The sequence below is a fragment of the Anguilla rostrata genome, chromosome 14 (genome assembly GCF_018555375.3).
Source record: "Anguilla rostrata isolate EN2019 chromosome 14, ASM1855537v3, whole genome shotgun sequence".
NCBI classification, from domain to species: Eukaryota; Metazoa; Chordata; class Actinopteri; order Anguilliformes; family Anguillidae; genus Anguilla; species Anguilla rostrata.
Window position 1 is genome coordinate 21,948,295 of NC_057946.1, and position 21,795 is coordinate 21,970,089.

The 21,795-nt window shown below is 40.1% G+C and overlaps 1 protein-coding gene across 2 annotated transcripts in view; it reads right to left on the minus strand.

Annotated features, from left to right (window-relative positions):
• Positions 1–21,795, minus strand: part of dcc (DCC netrin 1 receptor) — a 368,326-nt gene that overhangs the window by 46,938 nt on the left and 299,593 nt on the right. For both annotated transcript variants that reach the window (XM_064307455.1, XM_064307454.1), the window contains 6 exons: positions 19,384–19,522; positions 16,601–16,650; positions 8,214–8,355; positions 6,892–7,002; positions 5,969–6,163; positions 1,393–1,488 (listed from right to left, as the gene is read on the minus strand). In XM_064307455.1, the coding sequence (XP_064163525.1) occupies positions 1,393–1,488; positions 5,969–6,163; positions 6,892–7,002; positions 8,214–8,355; positions 16,601–16,650; positions 19,384–19,522 (733 nt within the window). The remainder of the gene's footprint in view (positions 1–1,392; positions 1,489–5,968; positions 6,164–6,891; positions 7,003–8,213; positions 8,356–16,600; positions 16,651–19,383; positions 19,523–21,795) is intronic.

The window sequence follows — 21,795 nt, forward strand, 5'->3', positions numbered from 1 at the left end:
TGTGTATCTCACAAACAGTACAATATCAACACTATGTAAGACTACCATAAAATGTATCCCAACGCATTAACCTCGCTCTTCAGACCTCACTCTATAGAAATCAGGCTGGAGTGCATGTTTGACAGAATAGTATATCTTACTATATAACGAGATACCATAGCAAGATAGACTAGCTGATACAATGCTAATAAATGTAATTGCTTAATATCAGTTCATTGTTTTGGTTTCTTTCTCATGACATCAGTCATGAATAAGGTTGATTCACCTGGTAGCACAGCTCACAGGCTAAACAGCTATAGAGAGAGTATGCATCTGCATAGCAGCAGAATTAAGCTACAGTTTTATCAGTGAACCATTAGAGGAAAAAAAGGCATTGAATAGTGTATACGTTATCTGTATTCAATCCCAAATAGGGTTGTCCATGCTTTTCCCAGCATAGAGGTAATGCTTTTGCCTTATACCCTCTTCAGACATATTCCCAACTTCCGTTTTTTGTCCTCCCTGCTGCACACACTTTCATCTTGCTTGTAATACAGTACATGTAGGAACGTGTACTAGAGAGCCGATGTGTTGTTTCCTTTTAACATAATCAAATGCAGCTAGCTACTGCTATACTGATTGGCTTTCTTATCTTAGTACTCTCGGTAGTGCCATATTGCCAGATGGAACTTGTTTTAACGACGTTAAAGGCGTTTTGTCATCGGATAAAATCGCACAACATAACATTTTCACAACTTTCTAACACAATTCCATTTAATTTTTAGATACATCTTTTGGCTATCTGGGTTAGATTTTTTTTCCACATCAATGAAATTTCAAAAATACAGCGTGCTATACTCAATGGTTATTGCTGTTGCTGAGTTAAGTTGTGTCAATATACTAAACAAAAAGTCCAATTCTTGGAACCTTCATTAGAAATTCCTCTCTAACCAGTGCTGATTCACTTATTACTTTTTTCTATTCTCAACCCTGTTTATCCCAGTCATAAATGTCTGAGTTGTGTGTGATCATGCTCATTGCTACAGTCTCCTTTGTCTACTCGGAAATGAGCAGAGAGGTGTGTGTTTCCCTCTGAAATGGGATGTCAGGCCACTGCCTCTTTCCCTCCACAGCCCAGTCGAGCTTGGACAGACACTCAATCAGGGGACAACGCTTTGTGTATGGCTTGTACAGGCAGACTGTGGGTGTGGCAGGTGCACAAAATAAAGGGATGCCTCTCCAACAAAAATATCTTCCACTCCTAGACAATGAAATAGGCAACGATGCACCTCCTCTGGCACAGTCCTTGGGAACCATCAACACTCCTGAGTCAATAGTCATTAGTCTTGACAAGGCTTTTACCCTAAAGAAAACAGGAGGGCACAATCTCCATTTTCAGTCGAGGGAGCGTACCTGTTAGAGACCTTGTCACGGCACTTTCGTACAGTGGAACCCCTTCCCCAGCATTGTTGAAGGCCTTCAGGGAGATGACATAGTGGGAGCTGGGCTCTGCGTGAAAGGAATACACAGCACAGGTAGAAATACAGTGCACCATCATACACCACAGCCTTGGGCAAGCCAATGACCCCTTTTCACAATAATGCTTTTGGGAAAATGGGTAATCATTCAAATACAAAGCAACAAATGAAAAAAAAAAAAAAAACAGTAAATAAACTGTCTTCCAGTCCCACAATGCACCCGTGTTTCTATTACAGCAGACTGCAGGCTTATCTGGCTGAGGCGTATTCCCTGTGGGCACACAGCCCTGGTCTCATCTCGCAGTCAATAGGAGAGTGGGGTGACCTTGGTGTAGCCCCCAGCTTTCTGAGCAGCCCCCGATGCAGGGAGCTCACATGTGAACTCTCTTTCAAGTCACTCAGTTTTTTTTTTCCTCCAACACAAATTCTCAAATAAACCAAACAAAGAGCACCTTACATTTTTTTGCCCCACCAACCATGCAGAGGAGTTTTGTTAAAAATATGATCCTCATCCTTCCACTAAACAACAAATACTGTTTGTTTATCAGAAAGATAATTACAGTAAAATGTGAGTTATTTATGTATACTGTTTATTTTTGTTTGCTTTTGAAACATATCCATTTGCAGAGGATATTTAAATCAGTAATATTATTATTATTTTTATTATTATTAGGGTCAAAGGTAAGGGTGATTCAGAATTGTAGCTCACTCATATACAACCTGGGAACAGGGTCAACTTTACCACACAGTGTCAGGGAATGCAGGGCTGGGAGATGATTACCTGTTTCTGTATCATTTAGTTCAAATAGCTTGGTTATTCGGCTGATTCTATGAGCTCGAAATTTGGGATTTTGCAAATATTAAAGCTTGATAAAATCAATGCTGTGTTTCATGAAATGATAACTGGCAGACAACACGCAACAACCTACAACCTTATCTATCTGAGGTACTGACAGTAATTTCATGCGCTTGACATCACGGAAAGTAATAATAATAGTGCCTTTAGGCCCAACTGTCCCAATACTACAGCATATTAGACTGGTAATGACTCTTCCAATAATAATCTTCATTACTCGTAATGAAAGGTTATAAATTGATCTGTCATTTTGCAATACTTTGTTATTCCTTTCAATACGATTACCCATAAATTTGTACAATCCGCTGAGACTGTCCATTTAATAGCAGATCTTCGTCCTAGATAGTTTACAAATTAACTGCTGTGTATTATTGAGCGGTAACTATTGACGTTTATTTATGAAGCACTGAACAACTATATTTTATGTAAATAATTGGCAATTGAAAATTAAAATTAAAATAACACTGCGCCATCAATGAGAAAGTTGATATACAAACCAATGTGACATGAATATACTAGCATACCAATGAATCGATCAGTTCTTTAGCATGCTGTAATCATGTAAGAATTCATATTTACTGAAAAATTGAATCTCATTACCATTTCACTGCATCGAATATACATCTTTCTTGATCATTTTGTGATGGATTAATACAGGAGAGAAGGAATCCAAAGTATTGTATGCAAATTAATAACACATGTTCAAGCTCAACCAGAGCTTTTATACACATTGAAATACAATATCTTTCTACCGTAGTTATTCTGTATTTTAGCTCAAACACTAAAGTCATAAGAATGACACACAAACATCACAAAAACAGTTGGCTGGTTTAGTTATCACCAACATTATCACCAACTTTTTCATAAATTAAAAGAGAAACAAAAAAAAACAGAGTATGAAGAACTGAATACAGTTTATAACACAATTGTTTCATGCTAAAAGTTAAATCCTTTTCTAAATTCAGCATTCTGCCAACAAACCATAGATCACTTGAGACATGAAATATGTTAGTTGCTATGCAATATACAATTTACTCAATGTGTAGCAATATTCATATAAGAAATGTAAAAAGTGCATAGGACACATGTTCAAAGGAGGAAGTGGCATAATCACCATAGCAATGCACATAAAAGTATCCAAGTGTTTCATTACGTATTCATTATCATACTGTAGAGAAGGCATCGGCTGAATATTAAAACTGTGTGCATTTGTTATTGTCTCCTTTCTTATGCAAATTGCGGGTGCTTTTTATAATTCAATTTCCACTCCACTTGTTTTCTTATTACAATCCCTTAAATAATGAATTATAATTAAATTCTGTTTAGAAGCCCGCATTAATGAGTATAATTTGAATACATGGATATAGGAAAATACAAGGATTTGTTTTCATTGTCATTTACAGATTTTAATGTTATCAATTAAACTGATCTGTATTCTGCTTTATAGAAAGTGGATTTTCCTTTCGATATTCCACTGTGCACGTTCACCATTATTAACTGAAAATAACTTAAATAAAATGCTACCCATTTAGGAAACATTCTGACATTCACAAGCAAGTCAAATTTTTTATAATGTCTTAACTCTGATAGCAGTTCTTCATTCCGCGCCATGAAGATAATGGATAAGGAAAAAACAGTTTTTTGACTAATGATAATTAATGGCTTAGGAAATAATTACTTTTACAGCCTCTGCACACAATTTTTTTTCTGTTTCCTCAACTCGTAACTCTTATTTTCCCTTGCAGTTAACAATCACCCCATGCAGCTCTGACCTAAAGCCATTTTAAAATAACATTTTTTTGACAGAAGGACCTTGAAGATCCAGTTTAAGGACAATTGCTTCAACAGTTGCTCGACCATGGTCTTAAGCATGGCTCAGACAAGGGCAAGTTTTTTTTATAACTTTCATCAGTTCGAATGGCAGCAAATTCAATTTAGTAGACTGGTTCTGGTCTGACCATGTGAACTGCTGTTAGCCATATACAGTATACAGTACATCAGAGAGGTAGCTGACCAAAAAATAAACTGCTGTATTCTTTATAGGAAAATGCAGTCATTTTCTACCCATTCAGGGGTAGAACCCTGACTCTAATCAACAAACACTTCCAATCACACGAGATATTCAGTTAAGATTGCCACAGCAATGAACTGTGTTCACTGATTCACTGAACTGGTAACACATCACTGGTAGTCTTTCTAATGTACCGTTAATATCAAAACACGCACAAACCTTTGTTAAAATGTTCTGGCCATCAACAAAGGAATATAGCCAGGGCTCGCACATTTGCCAAAAAACTTTTTAGTTTTTTTCTTTCTTTAAAAAACTTTGATGTTTGGAGAGTTCAGCGCACTCCATAATTAATGGGAAAAACTGCACTGATAAAAGTTTTGGATTTTTAATGTGTACTTCTGAACATTTAGATGATTTCTATTTTTCTGTTTATACTGTAGCACTTGCAAACAATCTCAATATTTAAATGAGTATATTTTATTATTTTGAGGTGTAATAAGGTTAATTTCGAAATTCCTAGCATAAAGTACAATACACCAAAGCAGACATTGCTTCTGTAGCTGCCAGTGGCTCTGTGTACCTGCTTTTGGGGTCACACAGATGAAAAATTTTGTCTCCCTCTCGCTCAGAGCAATGCCCTCCTCTCCTTCCCTCTGCAGGCAGACTTACTGTGAAACAGTCTGTCTCTGAACCCGAGGCTAATATCAGGCTCCAGTCAGGCTGCGGCTCAGACACAACCTAGCACTCGTCACAGTGGAAAAACTCCCATCCCTGGAGACGGGGGGGAGATAAAGTTTGTTCCTGACATGTTTCATTAGTGCGTCAGTAATCCCTCCGCATTGTGCAATTAAGAAGAGAGAGGGATTTGTCGCATAGGCAGGGTCTGAGCGTCTAAAGAAAGGGGAATTTGTGTCGCTGTTAAGCAACCTCAGGGAGAGGAACAGAGCGAGTGCCTAAATACAAACCTTTAACTCTGCACCTACTGCTATTGCTACCACTGCCTGTTCGATTTTGTAAATATTGTTGACGTCTGTCCAATGCCTACAGACCATGGGATACAAGCAAACACATGCACACAAAAGAACACAAACACATATGCAGAGACACACGTACGTACACAGACATGAAGAGACATACACATCAACACACTTTCCCATCAAATGTTAAGTAGCATTTCAGGATTTGAGTAACCTGACATGCTAGTTCTCCATTGAGTGGACCCATTGTATTTATAGCCTACCACTGCCATGTTTATATGGTTTCCTAGATAAGAATAAACATTACTATTGTGCATTTGCCTTAACATTGATTATGTTCATTGTACAAATTCAAAATGGTTTCCTTTAATAAAAGCCTGTGGCAGGGGTATGTTTTTAGTTCTGTCTTAAACATACTGTACTTGTAGGTGGAGCAATAGTAATAGAGTTGACACAGCACAATTCACAGTTAAAAATATCACATTTTCTCAAGCTACCCAAAAGTACTTTATCCTTAACCGTGAGGCACAAATTCAATCAGTTTTCACATTTGTTGCTCAGTTGCTAAAATGAACAAGTACACGTAATAAACAATCAAGCATAACACTGGCTCACACTTGTTGCTGAGATTTAGGGATTGATTTATTGAATCAATGGGTACACTTACCTAGGTTCTCAATGGAGTAATAGCGTTGTTTACTGTCCACTCTGACAGTTTCAGCATAGGGGCTACCCACTCCGTACCCAATAATGTACCCCCTGACTAATATGTTGGGGTTCAGAGGCGGAGTCCAACTCATGATAATGCTGTTGGGTAGTGGGCGGACGTGTAGAGAACTGGGCTGGTTTGGAACCTGTGTTTCTGGAACAATAACAATAATCTCAGCATTTTGTAAAAAGCATACTAGGAAGGCCAACAGAAAGCAGTACTCTTCAGCACTCATAGGAAAATAATTTTACAATCTTTGGCAAGCCAATTTTAGTTTATTGAATGATAATCTTTTGGTTCAAATTGCATTAAGAGCTCTGTCACAAAGCAACCTCCATGACTGATTCCTTGACTTATCTCGCTTATTGCTTTCAGTCATCATTCCCTGAAAGGTTCCTGGAAATTGCCGGAAAGAACCTGTTTCAGGGAATCCTATGAATAGTATATATAAAATTCACGACATATAGCATTTTAAATTCCGCCATGCAAAAAACATCACAAAGACCTCCTGATTATATACTTGCTATCAAAAAGCTGTCAGTCAAGGAACTGAAAATTGCTCTTTAAGTGAAAGACTGCTGGAAGCATTTGAACTATTGGAATCATATTTAGCACAGATGGCTCACAGGCAAAATTCAACCTGAGCACAGGATAAAGAGCATGAAAATATAAAGCCTTCAGTAATTTCCCATATCAGTGTTAATTCATATAATTTATTATTCTTAACAGCACACGTGTTTTTTTGGGGGTTTCTTTTTTTTTCAAACCCACATTCAATGTGGAGAGAAAGCGCCTCCAAACAACCTGTCGTGTGAAGTGTGCGAAAATGTCCGTATGAGGCCGGAGCCAGGAGAACAAAGCGTGCCGCGGCGCTCTCTCACCGTCGAGGTCGTTCTCGGGCGTCTCTGCGGTGTACCACTCGCTGGCCGGGCCAGTGCCGTTGGCGGTCATGGCGGCCACTTGGAAGCTGTACTGGCTCCCTTTCTCCAGGCCTGAGGAGAGAGTGGGACTCAGCATGGGAACATGAGCATACACAACGACAAGCGCAAGCCATTGAGCTCGTCCAGGCTCGTTCTATACCCATAATCCACAGGGTGTTCAGCACTGCATTAGGCCTGGATTTGAACATCCAAGCATCTCTGCCTTTGGACAATTTGTGTTAAAAAAAAAAAAATTACCATCAACTTATTTATATCTTTGCCCCTTTGTCGTGCTGACAGAACTGAACCTTCGTTAATTCCTACAATTTACAATTTTGCCATTTAGCAGATACTTTCATTGAAAACTATTTATAAGTGCATTTCACATTGTAAGCAAACTTTTATTTATTAATTTACCTCAATCAAATCTCCCCTAAGTCTCCTTTTGCTAAACCCTAATAGATTGTGTCTTTAGAGTATCACAGAACAAATACACACGGCTACTGTCTTACAGCAATGAGTAGGGCCCTGCCACGGATATGCACTCCCAAACATCTCACTGTAGAGAACACAGCTCCATTGCCAAATGGCTACGTACTCCCCCCACACCGACTGGATAGAGCTGAGCCCTATCAGAGAATGGCTTCATGCTTTTCCATACTTACTGGAAATAACTGGAAATCAGATATGGCTTATTCTAGCAGACATCAGCTATATGCAAGCTCATGTCATATTATGGTTGTTGAAAGAATAATTCATTTTTGTAATATTCTGCAGGAAAACAATGTTTTGGCATTGCAATTTTTTTAATCACGCAAAACAGTACGTGTCATCACTAAACCTGTGATTTCTCTAAGAGTTCTACTCTTCTCAAACCACAGGCCAAGGAAAAAAGAGGCATAAACAGTGCAGCCTTTAAGTATTTGGACAGTCACACAATCTTTGTTGTTTTGGCTCTGAACTCCAGGACGTTGAATCTGACATAAAACAATGTGCTTAAAGAATACGAGGTTAAAGCGCAAGAGCGTCCACTTTAATTTGGAGGTATTTACATCCATGTTGGGTGAGTTGTGTAGGAATTTCAGCCCTTTTTACACATACATATATTAATAAAGATTAATATATGTATGTATAAAAAGATTAAAAGTTGACATGTGACGTGAATGGAAAGAAACAAATTACTGGGCAACATTGTGCTACAAGGACGATCACAGCTACAGATTTCTAGTCACCGCAGAAAAAAATCCATTCATGGAGACAGAGATGGAAAAAGCAGTCAGTACCCGTGAAAAGGTACCAGAAGTTATTCGGCTCGATTGTCTCCTGATCCCCTCTTCGACCTGTCTTCCTGTGCCGGATTTTGTAACCTGTGATGAATCCGTTCTGGGAGTTCGAAGGAGGAGGCTGCCAGTTGACCTTAATGCTCTGAAACACATAGAAAGTAGAAGCAGAGGACTGAGGCAGAATCCCAATATAAACACTTCCCTTTAACCACCATGTTCAATTCTTATAACAGGAACCAAGAGTTCTCAATAGTACACTTTGTGCTTCAGATTAATCTCAAATTCCTCATAAAAAGAGAATAAATATTTTAAAATGAAGGCCTGGGGAAGTCTTTCAAATTTTGAACATATCAAGTAAACCCAAAGAGGCCATAAAGAGTGTTTGATAAAAGCTCGGTACTTCCAACTAAATTCCTGCTCTGGGATTATATATTTAGAGATCCAATCTAGACGCCATTCAAGCATATTATAAGCATATGAAAATGGGAAAAAAAGGTTGAATCTTAAACATTCACAAATGATATAACAGTTTCCCCTCCCCACCAAAAAGCAAGACAAATCATGCATTTAGCCTAGATTTTACTCTGTAAATGCAGATGGTGAAAATGAAAAAAAACAGCAAAAAAAAAAAAAAGTTAATGAGTATCAGAACATTATACATCCATTAGACAACATTGCTTACAGATAAAAGGAACAATGGCACAATTATGTCGTTTTAGATGATTTTTGTGGTCTCTCAGTGGACACTTCAAAGCGGGGAGAAAGGCTGTGAAAATAGGCTTAAAAGGACCTTGTTGGTGATGAGAGGTACGGCATGACCCAGTATAATATCAGGCTGTTCATATTTCCTGAATGAAACATGCCCAATGGTCTATAATTACTCACACAGGAGCACACCATTGCAACAGAAAAACAGACAGGCTTCACTCTAAGTACGGTGTGTGGGAATAAGCACGGATGCTCATTTTGCAAATGCATGCGGTTAGCAGATTTCCACAATATAAGGCAATGTCCTGTGACAAGATGTATTGCAAATGAAATGAATATCTAGAATGAAATGAGCCAAGGAAATGCTGTACCATGTCTGCCAGTAATCAATAGATATTATGTGTCTTAATAAAATTATATAGAAATTAATTGTATATAATTAATTAAATTTAGTTGAAAAAGCATTTAGGGAATTCACATTTAGGAAAGACATAATTTAATCCAAATTCACTACTTTTCACTAAGACCCATTTTTTTACTATCATTTAATGTTGCTAATTAGAAATGTTAAGAAAAAACATATATAAACAATGTTCTAATGTATTAATGAATAATGGAGTATAAATGGTGCAGCCCCTGGGAAAAAAAGACAGAAAATCTGTAGAAAAAGGGTAGAACTGGAAAAAAACGTAATTATCTCTTCTGAAGCAAAGCTGGCTAGAATCCTGACCCAGTCAGCAATTACGTCAGATAATGGGCAAACAGTAATTGCATCTGTTGTACAGAGGAAGATGAAAAAAACCCAAATCCTGATGGGGGTTACCCAACTGTGATGATATCATTAGCCAATTACTGCAATTTACAGCTCTGAAATTCAGGGATGTACCTGGGTGTAGGTTGCATTTTTGGCCATCAGAACTACTTCAAAGAGTTTTAAGAAGACGCATTCAGAAGAACAAGTATAGAAATGGCAGAGATGCAGGAAACCTTTCGTGATCTCCGTCCTGAATAGCACGTGGGGATGGGTTTTCTCCTGTTTCCATTATCAATTCTAGTGTCGTTTACATGCTATTGCTCATTTCAGGTGTTTAGATGTTTCATGGCTTCCCAATGTAATGTTTACCCGTGCTGTGGTTTACTTTGACATCTTGTAATACTGCTCGTCTGTCATGGCTGTAATGTCAATTTTTACTATGTCATTGCTGCTCAGAGCTTGTGATATCTTTAGTATCCCAATGACACTGAACTTCCTCAATTCTTTCCTTCCCACCGTCTAACAGGTGGGAAGGAAAGGGTCTCCACACACAACTCTCTACAGGTTTCCACACACAACTCAGTCTGCAGGAACGACATCTTTAGCTGGATGGAAACTCACCATCTACAATACAACCCTGGCAAAGGCTATATCTGCGTCCCTGTGCCAGCTCCTTCTAGCACCAAGAACCTCAGACAAGCCTAACAAACATGCCATGTTTTAAAACCAGGGTCACAGCTCTATGTTCTAGCCAAATTCCTGAACCAGCTCTCTTACTCTGGCTACTTGATTATCGCACAGTTTTAATGAAAAAATTTAATTAAAAATTTTGAATTCCTCTCCACTTCAGTGGATGTGTGGTGAGTGTTCTGGTGTAAAATAGCAGCTGTAAAATCTTCTGGGTTCTACACATGCTGGTAAGACGATTGGGAAAGGCACTTATAAATGAAATTTCATTTCAATGTTATGTTTTCAGGGAGTTTTCCAATCATAGTCCACTCCAGAGACATGATTCTTCTCTCATTGTCTTCCTATCCATCACTAACATAGATATCGCCATCACTCACCAGCACACAGAATAATCTCTACACACAGCATGATCTCACACACCACACATGCCCTGTCATGCACACACTACTTATATACACATTACTCATAGGTTTCCACTGCATAGGACTTTGGGCGTGCACAAGCTTGTGCAGGGGCAGGGGCTGGAAGCGTAGTCTAAAGGGTAAGGAACTGGTCCTGTAACCCAATGATCACAGGCTCAATTCCTGGGTTGGACACTGCCATTGTACCTGCAAGCAAGGTACCCAAACTGCACTGCCTCAGCATCCAGTTGCATAACTGGATGCAATGTAAATGGTATGTAAAAAAGTTGTGCAGTGCAATGGGTGGGCAGATAACGCTTCCAAGGATCAGTGCAGTCTCAACTCCTGCCCGATAAATTTAGTTTGTTTGAACAATGACTTTGATTATGGAACGTGGGCAGCTGCACAGGGTTTATGGGCATCACCTCAGTCACTGGGACCTTGGCAGGGTGTTCTTCACCCTTAATGGGAAGATTTAACCCGTCCCGGACCCCAAGTGGGACCCCAGTGATCAGCATGCGTCCAGGAGCGGTTGACCAGGGAGACAAAGATGCATTGATAAATAATGACTAAAGGCTTCCCCATAGAATGTTGGACATCATCTAAGAATTACTACTTTAGAGCTGTCATGGATGGCCCTTGAGTTGCTCTCCCTCTGTACACTGGTGAATAAATGCCATTGTTTGCACTATTGCCATTTCATCTTTGAGCATCCTAGAGTTTGGCTTGTGGTTTTGATCACCACATCAGATATACAGTATATTGCCATAAATCACCAATATTTACAGTAGCTGATGACCAAACTATGTCATGTCATGAATCCAATTATGGAATAAGAATCAGCTAAATCCATACTGCGATGCAATAGCAAAACAGGAAAAGCAAAACAGATATTGGCCATACTGAAAGAAACTAATAAAATGGCACAACTTGTATTGCTGAACAGCCCCGAACAAATGCACCAGGTGTCCGAAAGCAAATAAAGCAATCAAATTAGCAAGCAGAAATGCAATCTTTCCAAGACCTGACATTGTTCCATCAGCATCTCCGACAAAAAAAATGGGCTTAATTAACCTCTGTACAGGCCCAGCAGAAGCCTGACACTGACGCGGCCTGCCGCAGCTCGATGATACGGGAATCCTATCATATGTCTAACGACTGTCACATTGCCTCAGTAACGGGTCCAGTCAGTGCCAGCTGCATTACGCAGGGGGCCCCCATGCCATCTGCGGGCAAAGAGAAGCCAGTTAACATGCAAATAAACCAATTAAAATTCATCTGACACCGCTGCCAATGAGTTGACTCAACCCTGATTTTCCTGCTCCTCTCTGTACGCCATTTTCACATTTATTTCTTCTCTGCTGGGCAGACACTGGTGGGTGGGGGGGTTCGGGTGGGGGGGGGGGGGTGTCTGTGCTGCTGTGCGCAAGGCACAGGACTGTCAGAAAGTAGTGCCTCCTGTTCCCCTTTGGGGAGGGGATATGATCCTGACTGTCCTGACAACTGCAGTGCAACCACCTTCCTTACTTCCCTTCTCTTCTTATATAGCACAGATCCGTCAACACCATTACATCACATTTTTCAATTAGATGCCCGCAAATAACCCAAGTAATTTATTAACATTTACTAGCACCTGTTTTTGGCAGTACTCTTAATTACTGATTATGACACAACCTTGACTACAGGCCAGAGAGACCGTTCGCACATGAAGGGCCCCTAGAGTTTGGAGTGGAGGTGGCAAGGAGACAACTGAATGAGAGGCTTTAAGTATTGTTTGGTCTCCCATTACAGCCAATTACCCTTCAAAGAACATAAAAAGGAAATCTGTTTTGAACAGTGTTATATTAGCCCCCATTTGCATAAGGCTGTATGGAGCCAGCAGGCGCATATGCTTGTTTCGTTTCACGTCCCACCAACAGCAAGGGTACATGGGATGAGTTTGCATCTTTTAGCAGTGACTGAGGAGAACTTTCAAGACAAAGGTTGAAAATCATAGATGACAGTCCTGGGATTTGAAGATATCTGCCATAAACAGTGCATATTTTAGAAGAGAGCTTGGTGTCATGAATAAGAAGCAGAGCTAAATGGCTCCATGGCTTCCGTCCTTAGTATTTAATCTTGTGGTGTCTGTTCAGCTTACCTTCATAACCAAAACTTATTTTTCATTGTACAGTCTTCCACCCAAGCTGTGCAGTCATTACACCTGTGATGTGCATTTGGTGTGCAGCTGCTACAGGTAGACTGTAGGTACAAAGATGACTCACTCTCAAGTGATGAGAGGAAGACCACCCTGATGAATGAACAGTTGGGGGGGGGTCTGGTTGTCAAGATTTGCTGCCAGAAGATGGGGTGTGCCACTCACTGAACCCCAATGTTTTAGCAGAATACTCCATCAAATGCAATATTTTTCATTCAATGTAATAGGTAGCACAAAAAGGACGTCACATAATGATGTCATATTGAGTGTCCTGATTCTTTGCCATCCAACATCCAGAGGTGGAAAATCCAGGTTCAGAAAGTAAAAGTCCTCCTCAACGTTTTGTTCCAATCAATCGGATTTGCTCATTATCACAATATTTCAGCCAGGCGACAGAACTAATCAGTGAAATCACCTGGCTGAGTTCCTGGATGGAAGTAACATGTGGCAGGACTTTCTCTATTGGATCTGAGACGTTCCACCTCTGCCAACATCCAAAAAGAGCATAATGGTTCGATGGGTCACAAATTAACGATAACTCAAAACATAAATGTATGGATGGACATGTTCAGTATGAACTCTCATGGGCAGTGCCTCATTGTTTCGCTGTGCACTAGAGAGAAACTTCTGCATTTCAGCCTTCCTCTATTTAGGACCTGTGTGGGCCAATGCCTCCCAACCCTTTTACCAGTGTCGAGGCCCTAGGCTCCACAGAGCTTTGGTAAGAAGAAATACAATATAATGTAAAAAATATATATAAAATAGAGGTATATAAAACACGGAAACAGATGAGGCAAGTTCCCAAGCGACAGCACCAGGCATAGACCTAATGCTATTACAGACAAATGTACTGTGTTGTGGCCCGTTTCTTTTGGGGAAATTAAATAATGCTGAATTTTGACATTGCGGGTGGGCGGGTGTGGTGGTGCAACTGCTTCGGGGCCTCGCCCACCCGTGACTACTTCTCTCCGCCAAACGTGTTGGCGGCTGCTTGTCAACAGAGCTGACAGCCAATTGAATTTGCGGCCCCTGGAGACGGGCAGTTACTTTGAATTCTTTGCGGACCGCATGGCTTTTCTAAGGATGATATGTGATTGCATTAGTTTCTGTGAGGCACGCAAGGTGGTGCCCTGCACTGCTCAGACACCCAGAGAGAAAAAGACAGAGAGACTCTGAACCAGTTTTCTCCAGCAAAGCACAGAATCCCTGATCAGTTTATTGCAGAATTTTTGTTTGGATATGAATGAGACAAATATCAACTAACATCTTCTTAATCTTGTGACCAGTAATACAAGTAATTTACACACAATAACACCTCAGCAGTGATGAATGTATTGGGAATGGGGGCGGTTCAGAATTCTAAAACGTTTGTAAATTTGAACGCGACACCAAAATACAGGAAAATACACGTTCCGACGTGCAATTTTCCCATAATGCGTACCCCCCATCCCCTAACTGATAGGTGTCCGGTGATAAATCTACCCCAGTCGGCATTGTACTGCACACTCCTGTTCTTCCGAGATGAGCCGCGGAGTAAATGTCTGGCTGAAGGAAAATGAAGGGTCGGTAAAGGGATAAAGTGTGGGAATGCAGCCTGGAATCTGCTGTAATCCATTGAAGCTGGGACTGAGGATAATGCGTTCAGCATGCTTTCTGACTGGCGTCTGAACCTGTGTGGAAAGCGCCAATCGAGTGATTCGCATGCGGAATGCCTCTCCCGCCCAAATCGTTCACGCACTGTCCGTGATTGGAGAAAGACAAGCTGTCAGCTTACTCTTGAGCACACCAAATTGAAGTTAGTGCTGGTGCTTTTATTATTTTTTTTTTTAGGCAGCTAATTTGTTTATGGACATTCTGTCTAATGACCTCATACCAACCTTTCAATGCCTGGATTATCAACACTCAGCATGTGTGTAATTCCAGGTTTGGAATTACTTAACTCATTTTAATATCTCTAATTGGGTAGGTCACAGTGCCGACGTTACCCTTCAAGGACGTTATTCCAGACATAAATTATATAATTTTATATATCCAGCCATTATAAAATATAATTTTAAGCCACCACTTCCCTTCTCCACTGTGCTGTATAATAATGACATTGGGTTGGTGATTTCTCCAAGCTTATTTTATGAACACATCATAACATACCCAAGCTAATAAGCATTGTAAATAAATTACACTCCCATTGTCACTGATTCTGTCATTTGACTGTAAATTACACACATTTTAAGCATTTTTGATCAATCAAAGTTTCATATAATTCACTATCTTCTATTTTATGCAAATTACGGTAATGAAGAAATGAATAGTGGAGCAAACTCACCATTTGGATAAATATATTAACGAAAATGTTTTTTCACAAATGTAATTGAGTTCAATGCCTTTTATCACTGTAACTTTTACAAATAACAGTTGATGACTAATTTCTGTTGTTTTATGTTCCCCAACAATGAAGAAGTAAGTTTCAAACACTGAGGAATAAACACCACAATAACACATACAACGCAAAGGCATTGGCTGCAGACAACATTACATGTGCACTTTAGGTGAGGCTGCACAGCAAACAACATGGACAACAATTTCCCACCCTACAAAAATGGCAAAACAATACCATCCCTGAATAATTACCACAGGGAACACAGAATGCAAAAAAGGCTCATAGGAACACAAAATAAAAGTGTATATAACCTTAAAATAAATGCAATACATTGTTACAGGAAATGTGGTTTTCCAGCTTCTTGTCAAAGTTCTCACAATGCAACATAATGCACAGTACTCTTAGTGCAAAAACCATATATAATGCTGTGTGACCTACAGCGATTTCTAACAGAGTAGGTCTAAATCTCTAACTGACGGTAGGCACGAGGAGTGAAGAAAAAACAGTGGGGGAATTTATGACGCTACCAAGCATATTTTTCTGTGATTCAAGCCAGCACTGTCCACGTGGATTAGCAAAATGAAATATCTCAGAGCTTAAACGTTTCATACTGTCATCAACATATGGGCAGAAACATCAGATTTTTGTACAGGTACATTGTCTTGGCGAAATATGACACTCCTGATTTTGTCTTCTGTCTGTTTGTCTGCCTTTGGTAATATCACATCATGTTTTAATGTCTAATTTTACTATATTCAAAGTATGTCTCAATAGTATAGCTAGGAATACCCCTAGATTTGACCAAACATGCTTACCCAGTTAAAAGTTCTATTATAAAAGTAACAAGACTGGCATTTCAGTCAAACAAACCTTAACCTCATAAGGATCTCCCATAATCTTATACAGACTGAACAACCAAGAAATATGAGAATGTGTGGTCTGATTATGTTGGTGCCCAGGCTGGAGGTGAGAGCTTTTTTTTAAAATGGAAAATGGAAATGCCCATTGGAGAGAACTCATTCGCCTGTCTCAAACACTTTCTCTGGCGCTCATGGTCTGGATGCCAACTGGGAATCATCATCGAACACTTCCTGAATCCTGAATGGGAATCAACATACCAAAAACAAGCAGCACACACTGTAGTATCCCTCATCATTGAACTTGCAATGAATTGGGATTATGGCTCTGCAACATTTCAAGGGTTGCTAAACCGCTCCTTATAACAAAATATTGACTTTTAAATGTACAGACTTTACTTACCCGTGAGTAGACGACTTCTAAGGAGATGTTTTGAGGAGGAGAACTTGGCACTGTTGGGGGGGGGAGGAGAAAAGCATTACGAGTCATTGACTCAGACACAATGAGACAGACACGGTAAGTAAGTGTAATCCAAAGATACAAGAAGCATTCAAATCACAAAATGTTATGTCTCTGTGTTTTAAAACTTTTATAGGGGATCCAGAGACCACTCAATCCCGCCATTACACTGAATGCAACATGTCAATCTCCACTCAGTCCTGAAGGTAAAAAGACAGCATGTAGACATTAAGGGGGGAAAAATGAGCTTGTACATGGGAGAACCAGCCACTTTGCCTCATCATGGGCTGGGCAGATAAAAATAAGCTCTTTAGAAAGCCAGGATAAACATCAGGCATTGACATTTGCATTTCTATGGCAAAGCTAGCGCCACTCAATCAGCTGTTCATCATTCCTCAAGGCCTACGCAGGACCAGAATAATATGATGTATGTCAACAGAGTGGGGGGTAATGGAGTGAAAACAAACATCAGATCTGGTTAGGGCGGATTTTGCCCATTGCATCTTCTGAACTAAGGACACAGCTGTCACACTAATATGAGGAGACCTATCAAGGAGCATGCAGCAGAGACCTTCGAGTTTTCAACTGAAGCTCATGATTTTCACCAATGGTGTAGGATTCCTTCAAACAGGACAGCAAGGGGAACATAATTTTTTGTAGGCGGGTATGGTGGCCAAGTGTACATGTGTGTGGGGGGGTGGAGGGGGGCAAAAGGTCATTAATTACCTGTGCAAAGACAGCAGTCAAAAAAAAAAAAAAGTCACAGCGCTCCATTTCATTACAGAGCACAAGGGGCCTTAATTAAGCAGGGAAATGGAAAAGGCAGGTCTCGCGGCTCATTTGAAACATTCAGCGGGCCACCGCTAATGGAAGCTGACAGACAATGAATTCCTCTGGCCGCTTAGCCCACCCTGAAGGTAATAGGACTAGACAATCTGCGGAATAAGTGAGTCTTCGGGCGGCACGGAGGGAGGACCCCGGGCACGTCTTGGCACCTCGCGTTTTTTGGAGAGACGTGGAGATGAGGCCGAGTGGAGCCAGCTGCTGCCCATCGATCGAAGCTCGCCCAGTCTGAGCTAAAAGAATAATAATTCTGGGACGGGGGCAAGGTCCCGCTGTCGAAAAGGCGGCGGCGCATGTCTGATGGGGGCGGAGTCTTTGAGAGGATGGCAGGAAGGCAGCGTTTGCTGCGATGGCACGGCTCCCCCCCCCCCAGCAAACGCGCCCCCTACCAGCCGATCAGAGAGGAACGGGGACGGCATGTCACAATCCCTTTGGAAATAAACGCTGTTGGACAGCAGTGTGCCAGGCGGAGTCAGCTCAGCATCAGTGGATGAATCCTCTCCTTGCCCAAAACTGCAACTCGTCTGCCTGAGAGTAGTGGAAGATCCCAGACTTCCCAAGATCACACGATTTTCGTTCTTCACAAATCTCGGCTGTCACACGTATTGGAGGAGCTTTGAAGCTGTGTGTGACAAAACGACGAGTGGCAAAACCAAAGTTCTGTTTATAGCATAAGTGCTTCACATTGAACTCTGAAACATCAATGGTGGCTCTGGAAGCTGTGGATCATTGATAAGAGCAGTATAACTGAAGCATTCAGATTTACCACACAGGTCATTCCACAGTTCGCTACAATCATTGAACTAACAGCTCTATGTTTCGGTGTCACTCCAGAGGGCTGTTTTTAAAATAAAACAGAGACGTCTCATTTTGAAATACAGAGGCACTGCAGTTTTATGTTTTAAATTGCAATAATCAAACACATAAGCTTCTTTCTGATCATCTGCTGTCTAAAAAACGCCAGGATAAGTCTTCAACCCATGGGTATTTGCGCTTCTGTTGAAACAAATTAAAGGCCATGCTGAAATCCAAATAAGAAAAGACTTTAAAAGCGCAATCAAAGTGTGGCAAGGACAACACTAGCGACTGCTGGAAGAGATGAGCGTAGACAGAACGTTCGTAAAAACTCTGAGAGCCAGCCATCAAGAGGAAACTTTGAGAGATTAAATAAAAGGATGTTCAGTCGAAACATGAAACCACAAAGATATGGAGCCGCCACAGCGGTTAGGGAGTCCAGAATTCCCTCTCTAGGAGAGGACATGCATTGCAGATTGCCAAGCAGTCAAAGTTATCGGGAAGACAACGAACGGAACGACCAGCCAAGCAATATTCCCCCAGGAACTCCTTATTACACAACGACTAATTGAATATTGAATGAAGAGACAAAGATCTTTAAACACAAGTAGCTCACCACTATAGCAAATAAACTTGTGGCGTGTAAGATGTGTGCTGGTAGAGCAAAGGGATATTGAAAAAAGAAAAATTATTTCTCCACACATTAAATCATGGGCAGCAGAAGATATGGCTGTCACAAATATAGCTTTCCTTATTTGTTACCTTATTTGCTTACTCGGTTGAGAATGAATAATTAATAGCTCAATAGCCATTAAGCAACATAACTGCAGAACAATGTAATATCATACATCAGTATATTGTGTGTGTTTTGTGTTTGTGTGTGTGTGTGTGTGTGGGTATGTGTGTGTGCGTGTGCATGCATGCGTGTACTACTATAACTTTACTCATCCAATGTCAAATTACATTTTTCATTGCAAAAATGTTCAAACTTTTTGTAAAGCAGCATATATAGCCTACAGCGCATTAAATAGTGAGTCAAAGTTGAAAACGAAATGTGACGGTATACAGGCGCGTCAAACTGGATTTACCGTCAGAAAGCGTGGTGAGAAGCAGGTCTTCGGGGGTGACGCCGGGGCCATAGCGGTTGTAAGCCAGGACCCGTACGGAGTATTCGGTGAATTTCTTCAGCCCCTCCAGCTTGTAGCTCTGACCATTCACCTCCACGACCTGAAACCAGAGGCAGTACGTCGATGAGTCTCTGATGACATTTGATAGTGGTAGTTCAGTTGATTAAAAATGTTTTACATAGACACACAACTGCGGGATTTGGAAAGGACCCAGGCAGAAAGTTCAGTACTACAGGGACAGGTCTTTTATTCTGTGCAGTTTTATCACGTTCAGCGGGAAGAAGTTTTACAAGCAGCACTGTTATAAGGGTTCCAAAACTGCTGTGCTTTTGTGGAGATTTTATTAAGCGCTGTAGGTCAAACCACAATATTCTTTTTATCTAGGACTAAAGATTTTAAGCGTGTTACATTTTTCTTTCTCTCAAAAGATGTGCATGTGGATACTCTTATGTGTTTTTCTCCTGCTCTTATATCGTAATGGTTTTGATCCTGGATGAGAAGGCTTGCAAAATGAAGTCATAGGAACTAACAATACTGAGGCCTGTATTCAATAATCTTTTGTCTATTATGCTTTCAACTTCAATTGCAAGCACTGTTTCTCTTTTTCCAGATATTTAGGTATAATGTAAAAGAAAGTAATTTGGGCTATCATTGTACCTGCAATACAAAAAACTATTTTAAAAAGTCTCACTTAATAGTGAGTCAAAAGTTTAGATGATTAAAGATTAAAGAAGAGGAAGCACATAAAATACTGAAATAGACAGTGAGCTCCATAACATTTAGAACAAAGACATATTTTTTCTTGATTTGGCACTGCACTCCACATTATTAGATTTGTAATCAAATAATTCACAAATGGTTAAAGGGCACATTCTACGCCTTCATGAAAGGTATTTTTATACATTTTGGTTTCACCATGCACAGATTACAGCACTTTTTATACATATTACCCCAATTTCAGGGCACCATCATGATTGGGACATATTGATATTATGTAAATGAAAGTAGTCATGTTTAGTACATGGATGGGGATATGTCTAAAAAAGTGCTGTAATTTCTACCTGGTGAAACCAGAGTGTACAAAAATACCCATATATGAAAGCAGAGAATCTGCACTTTAACAACAAGTGAATTGCTTTGATTACAAATCTAAAATTGTGGAGTACGGAGCCACTAAGAAAAAAAATATGTCTTTGAACCAAACATTATGGGACTCATCGTATGTTTAATATATGTTTAAAACATGTTTATGAATCAGGGAGGTGCACAATTGACCACAGCATTGCCAAGGGAAGGAGGGTTTCAGTCACTGAGTTTGACTCGGTCTCATCACATGAGACCCATTTGCAGGATTTGGTGTCTGAATTGTGCATGCACAGCTCGGCTGGTACACCGTGAAGTGAAAAGACACAGCAGCTGACAGCACGTGCTTCAGATGAGTGTCTGGGCTTGTCTGTGCACCTGGATTCATGTACAGACAATACTAATATATTCACATTTGATCTGGCGAGGGTACCAGAGCCATGCACACATTATTTCTTAGTCAGAAATTGACAGTCTATTCCTGATAAATGTAAAAACTGAGTGAAGACTTTTATTGACATACTGAAATATGTGTAAAATAGGTTTTCTGGCCAAACCAATTTTTTGATATGTGTGAAATATTCACCTCAGAAATGAGTTTGGTCTAATGAAAAAAAAAAAAAAAAAAAAACTGTAGGCATGGCTGGGCGTGATTCAGAACAAACACCTATGACAAGAGAGCACAGGTGTGAATCATATCTGGCAAATGTGCCAAATGAGGGATGAAAGAGAGCATGTGTTAAAAATGGATTTGGAAGCCAAAATTATTATATACGTATGCATTATGCAAAAATCATATTTTAAAAGAAGATAAACATTTAGGAAAATGGTCAAGAAAGAAGCCAACTCAACAACGAGCAATGTCTCTTTTTTCCAATTTTATAGAATCAAGAAGACAGAAGTTAAAAGATAATATTTCAACAATTACACAATAAGTCAATGTTTTAGAGAGAAACAAGGACAGCCAAAAGGCTATTTGAAAAGCAATTCCTAAAGATGAAAATGTAATCCTAAAGGTATTTTTTCCCAATACTGTTTTTTGAAAAAAGAATTGTCAAGAACAAGTGGAGCACTTAAAGGGTAAGTGTATGTGTGTGTGTGCGTGTGCGCCTGCGTGCGTGCGTGTGTGTATGTGTGTAAGCCATTAGAGACACTATGCAACTTTACTAGATACCAGATCATTCCTGGTTTAAAGTTATCAATACCCTTCATGCCAGAAAATACATTTTAATGGCTGTTCTGTTTCACCTGCTCTGCACCACAAGCTCAAGTGCACTGGGTATCGTGGTT